This window comes from Ailuropoda melanoleuca, chromosome 13, assembly GCF_002007445.2.
Source record: "Ailuropoda melanoleuca isolate Jingjing chromosome 13, ASM200744v2, whole genome shotgun sequence".
Lineage (NCBI taxonomy): Eukaryota > Metazoa > Chordata > Mammalia > Carnivora > Ursidae > Ailuropoda > Ailuropoda melanoleuca.
The window spans coordinates 11,155,911-11,161,548 of record NC_048230.1 but is presented as its reverse complement, the minus strand read 5'-3'; the positions used below and the strand labels follow the sequence as shown (position 1 = coordinate 11,161,548).

Genomic DNA, 5,638 nt, shown 5'->3' with positions numbered 1-5,638 from the left:
GAGTTGCCTGTCAAGTCCACATGATTGTTATGTGGACATCATTTAAGTTCAAGAACACTTGTAGCAAAAATAAAGTGATTTTTCTGGAGGAAACTGAGGTGACTTGACAGAAGACCATACCTCTCAAGTTATTCTTTCAAATTGGTTGTCTTATTAGTTTTACTCCATTTTTGTAAGAAAGAAGCAAATGACCCAAAAGTTCATTAAAATCTGAATCTTTCTAAAAAGCAAGTTCAGAGCAAGTAGTACATTCAGTAAGAAATCAGTTACTACAAACCCTCAGCATTTGGAGCACATTATGAAAACAAAGGTATGAGACTATAATCCTCACTAGGGCAGTGGTTATCAATTTTGACTACATAGTAGGATCACATAAAGGCCTTTACGAAAAAGAAAGAAAAGAAATACCTCTGTTCCGCTCCAGACCAAATAAATCAAAAAGCATAATTGAAAAAAGATTGAATTAATATAAATAAGTCATCTTGTTTACTGAAAATTTCTTTTGAAACTTAATTTAAATTGAATCCATTTTTGTTGGTATGGACTCAATACCAGAAGAGCTATGAGAAGATCAATATTATCTTTAAGAAATTGCCATGAAATCCACACACTGAAGGCCAAACATAGAATTAGTAATATAAACTACTCAAGCCTAATATACCTTTCTACTTCTTTGGCCATAGGTCCTTTTGGTTCTGTTGTCCATACAATTTTGACTTTTTTGGTGGATAGTCTAATTTAAAACTGATGGGGGCACCTTGCTGGCTCAGTCGGTAGAGCATGCGACTCTTGATCTCAGGGTCATGGTTTTAGGGTCCACATTGGACGTAGAGCTTACGTTAAAAAATAATAAATAAACAGGGGCGCCTGGGTGACTCAGTCAGTTGAGCATCCAACTCTTGATTTCGGCTCAGCTCGAGATCTCAGGGTCATGAGATTGAGCCCCGTCTCAGGCTCCACACTTGGCAGGTAGTCTGCTGGGGATTCTCTCTCTCCCTCTCCTTCTGCTGCTCCCCCCCAACGCCCCCACCCTGCTCCCCTCTGAAATAACNGTTTTAGGGTCCACATTGGACGTAGAGCTTACGTTAAAAAATAATAAATAAACAGGGGCGCCTGGGTGACTCAGTCAGTTGAGCATCCAACTCTTGATTTCGGCTCAGCTCGAGATCTCAGGGTCATGAGATTGAGCCCCGTCTCAGGCTCCACACTTGGCAGGTAGTCTGCTGGGGATTCTCTCTCTCCCTCTCCTTCTGCTGCTCCCCCCAACGCCCCCACCCTGCTCCCCTCTGAAATAACAAATAATCTTTAAAAAAATAAACAGGGCCTCCTGGGTAGCTCAGTGGGTTAAGCCTCTGCCTTCATCTCAGGTCATGATCCCAGGGTCCTGGGATCCAGCCCCACATCAGGCTCCCTGCTAAGCAGGGAGACTGCTTCTCCCTCTCCCTCTGCCTGCCGCTTTGCCTACTTGTGCTCTATCTCTCTGTCAAATAAATAAATAAAATCTTCCCAGGGTCCTGGGATCCAGCCCCACATCAGGCTCCCTGCTAAGCAGGGAGACTGCTTCTCCCTCTCCCTCTGCCTGCCGCTTTGCCTACTTGTGCTCTATCTCTCTGTCAAATAAATAAATAAAATCTAAAAAAAAAAAAGATTTTAACTAAATAAACACATAACGTACATACATCACTCACTCACTTTGTTTCACAGAGTCGTTTGCAGAATGTGTTTCCAGTCTGCCTTATCAATTTTATTTATACACACTCTTCCCCTTGAAAAAACTAAAATTTAGTTAAACATTAAAATGTTCTTAATTGGCGGTAGCTAACTACAGGATTAGAAGCAATAGATAATTTGGGATTAATTTTTGAAGGCTGCTTAGTTCTTGGATTATTAAATTGTACCTTGTAATCTCTGACTTCATGATTTTTAGGATGCCAGCCCTGTTGTAATTGAGCCATCATCTGTTCTGAATGGAGGAAAATACTCATTTGGAACAGCAGTACATTGTATAGAGCAGAGTGAAGATAGAATCGGAGGAGGCAGCCTCAGTTCTGTGAACACCACAGAAGAGAAATTTTCAGACAACATTTCTTCTGCATCTGAAGCCTCAGAAACTGCTGGCAGTGGTAAGTATGGCTTGTTTCCCATAAAGTTTATTCAGGGTCATTTCTTAAGGGAGTATACTTTGTCAGAGAATGTGCTTTGTAGGATATAATCAGGCTTCCATTCACAGAAATAAGTTTTGAATGAAATCGTCAATTATAAAATTCTTGAAGATATTAGTAGCTTTAAAAAGAGAAGCTCTTCTGTATTTACTTCATTAATCTCTCAATTTGAAAATATGTTCACTGTTGGGGCATTTGGCTGGCTCAGTCAGTAGAGCACGCAACTTTTGATCTTACAGTTGTGGTTCAAGGCCCACACTGGGCGTGGACCAACTTAAAATAAATAAGTTCATTTGTTTAAAAAAAAAAAGGAAGGAAAGAAAAGAAAGGAAAGAAGGAAGGAAGAAAATATTTTCACTCTTTTCGTTGATTAAAGCTACTTCTCTCCGTATTGCTGTTAAATTATTTTGTCAATAAATTTAGATTTGGAAAAACAGTTTTTGAGAAAATCTAGAATTCCATCTCCAGGACTCTCTCTGCCTTCTTTGGGTTAAATACACCCTCATATCAGATTCTACAGACATTTCAGGCTGGAATTGGGGGATTATTTTGTGAAATTATTGAGAAAAGGTCATAATGCTTCCCATAATCCCCTGCAGTCATTGGTACCTACCTAAAACTCAGTGTTTCTACACATTTGGGAAAAATGCTTTGTTTTTATGGTGTAGCTGAGTTGAGCTGATCCCTCTGCTGATAACAGTGGCAGTACTGTCTGCCTTACTCTGTTATTTCATCTTTGAGATCTGGCAAGTTGGGCAGAGCTAGCATCTTCTCTACAAAGTTCTCCGCAGAATCTACCCCTTCTTGTTCCCCATCTGACATTACAGCGATCATTCAGCAGTCCTAGAAGTTCTGTCTCTGATGAGCTTTAGCACCCAGATTATTTTTAACATTCTTTAAGGTCCTTTTTGATATGTGCTTACTCTGACCTGGGCTATCCATAGGCTTAGCAGTGCCGCAGACGAAAGGTTTAAAGTGACTGATGGCTAGGATGTTTACCTGATTGATGGCTAGAACAGTTAGTCTATAGTTCAGAGTTGAAATGCCTTAAAATACTGTGGAGGTTCACAACCCTTAAGTCATCATTATTTTTCTGTGTGCATTTTTCTATTGTGACCTCGCATGCCTTCCTTTGAAATAAATTTATTAAGAAACAATTCCCCCTTCTCTGGCACTCTTCTGTTTGAGTTCTTGTTTTAGCTCCTTCCCTTTGGTTTAGAGACTTCTTATGACCAAATTAATAAGAACACTTGGAACGTGTTTAGAAGTGGAAAAGAAGAATTAAGGGTGACTGTGTGAGAGCCCAGCTATTTGGCCATACTTCTTCCTTTTCTGTCAGAGGATGTATAATTCTTATGAATTATTAGATATTTTAAGAGGCTGGCCAAATGTTCATTTGGTAACCGTTTGGTGGGTTTTTGTTTTGTTTTGTTTTAAGATTTGTATTTATTTATTTTAGAGAGAGAGCATGTGAATGGGGGTGAGAGGGCTGGGGGCCAGAGGGAGAGGGAAAGAAAGAATCTCAAGCAGACTCCATGCTGAGCTGAGCCTGGAGCCAGACATGGGGCTGGATCTCACCACCCTGAGATCATGACCTGAGTTTAAGAATCGGACACTTAACCGACTGTGCCAGTCAGGTGCCTCGTTTGGTAACGGTTTTTAAAGTGTTAGGCTAGGTGTTGTCCAGAAGGATTACGTGTATATTTCCTATCTTCTACAGAGTTATCAGAATCTTATACTGTACTGACATGCCAACAGAAAAATAGCATTAATCTAATACATGGACATTGAGTTCATATCTTCACACCTATTTATGTATAATAACTAAAAATAAGGAGAGTCCATCCTCTTTTCCCTTACAGGCTTTCTGTATTCTGCCACACCAGGGGCAGATATGTGCTTTGCTCGACAACATAACACTTCTGACAATAACAACCAGTGTTTGCTAGGAGCCAATGGGAATATTTTGTTGCATCTCAATCCTCAGAAACCAGGGGCTATNAAAAAAAAAAAAGATTTTAACTAAATAAACACATAACGTACATACATCACTCACTCACTTTGTTTCACAGAGTCGTTTGCAGAATGTGTTTCCAGTCTGCCTTATCAATTTTATTTATACACACTCTTCCCCTTGAAAAAACTAAAATTTAGTTAAACATTAAAATGTTCTTAATTGGCGGTAGCTAACTACAGGATTAGAAGCAATAGATAATTTGGGATTAATTTTTGAAGGCTGCTTAGTTCTTGGATTATTAAATTGTACCTTGTAATCTCTGACTTCATGATTTTTAGGATGCCAGCCCTGTTGTAATTGAGCCATCATCTGTTCTGAATGGAGGAAAATACTCATTTGGAACAGCAGTACATTGTATAGAGCAGAGTGAAGATAGAATCGGAGGAGGCAGCCTCAGTTCTGTGAACACCACAGAAGAGAAATTTTCAGACAACATTTCTTCTGCATCTGAAGCCTCAGAAACTGCTGGCAGTGGTAAGTATGGCTTGTTTCCCATAAAGTTTATTCAGGGTCATTTCTTAAGGGAGTATACTTTGTCAGAGAATGTGCTTTGTAGGATATAATCAGGCTTCCATTCACAGAAATAAGTTTTGAATGAAATCGTCAATTATAAAATTCTTGAAGATATTAGTAGCTTTAAAAAGAGAAGCTCTTCTGTATTTACTTCATTAATCTCTCAATTTGAAAATATGTTCACTGTTGGGGCATTTGGCTGGCTCAGTCAGTAGAGCACGCAACTTTTGATCTTACAGTTGTGGTTCAAGGCCCACACTGGGCGTGGACCTACTTAAAATAAATAAGTTCATTTGTTAAAAAAAAAAAGGAAGGAAAGAAAAGAAAGGAAAGAAGGAAGGAAGAAAATATTTTCACTCTTTTCGTTGATTAAAGCTACTTCTCTCCGTATTGCTGTTAAATTATTTTGTCAATAAATTTAGATTTGGAAAAACAGTTTTTGAGAAAATCTAGAATTCCATCTCCAGGACTCTCTCTGCCTTCTTTGGGTTAAATACACCCTCATATCAGATTCTACAGACATTTCAGGCTGGAATTGGGGGATTATTTTGTGAAATTATTGAGAAAAGGTCATAATGCTTCCCATAATCCCCTGCAGTCATTGGTACCTACCTAAAACTCAGTGTTTCTACACATTTGGGAAAAATGCTTTGTTTTTATGGTGTAGCTGAGTTGAGCTGATCCCTCTGCTGATAACAGTGGCAGTACTGTCCGCCTTACTCTGTTATTTCATCTTTGAGATCTGGCAAGTTGGGCAGAGCTAGCATCTTCTCTACAAAGTTCTCCGCAGAATCTACCCCTTCTTGTTCCCCATCTGACATTACAGCGATCATTCAGCAGTCCTAGAAGTTCTGTCTCTGATGAGCTTTAGCACCCAGATTATTTTTAACATTCTTTAAGGTCCTTTTTGATATGTGCTTACTCTGACCTGGGCTATCCATAGGCT

At 39.2% G+C, this 5,638-nt stretch overlaps 1 protein-coding gene across 1 annotated transcript in view; it reads left to right on the top strand.

The window, feature by feature from the left end:
• The window catches only part of USP32 (ubiquitin specific peptidase 32), a 193,204-nt gene that overhangs the window by 145,117 nt on the left and 42,449 nt on the right, over positions 1–5,638 (top strand). The window contains exon 11 of the mRNA XM_034640660.1: positions 1,928–2,123. Within this exon, the coding sequence (XP_034496551.1) occupies positions 1,928–2,123 (196 nt within the window). The remainder of the gene's footprint in view (positions 1–1,927; positions 2,124–5,638) is intronic.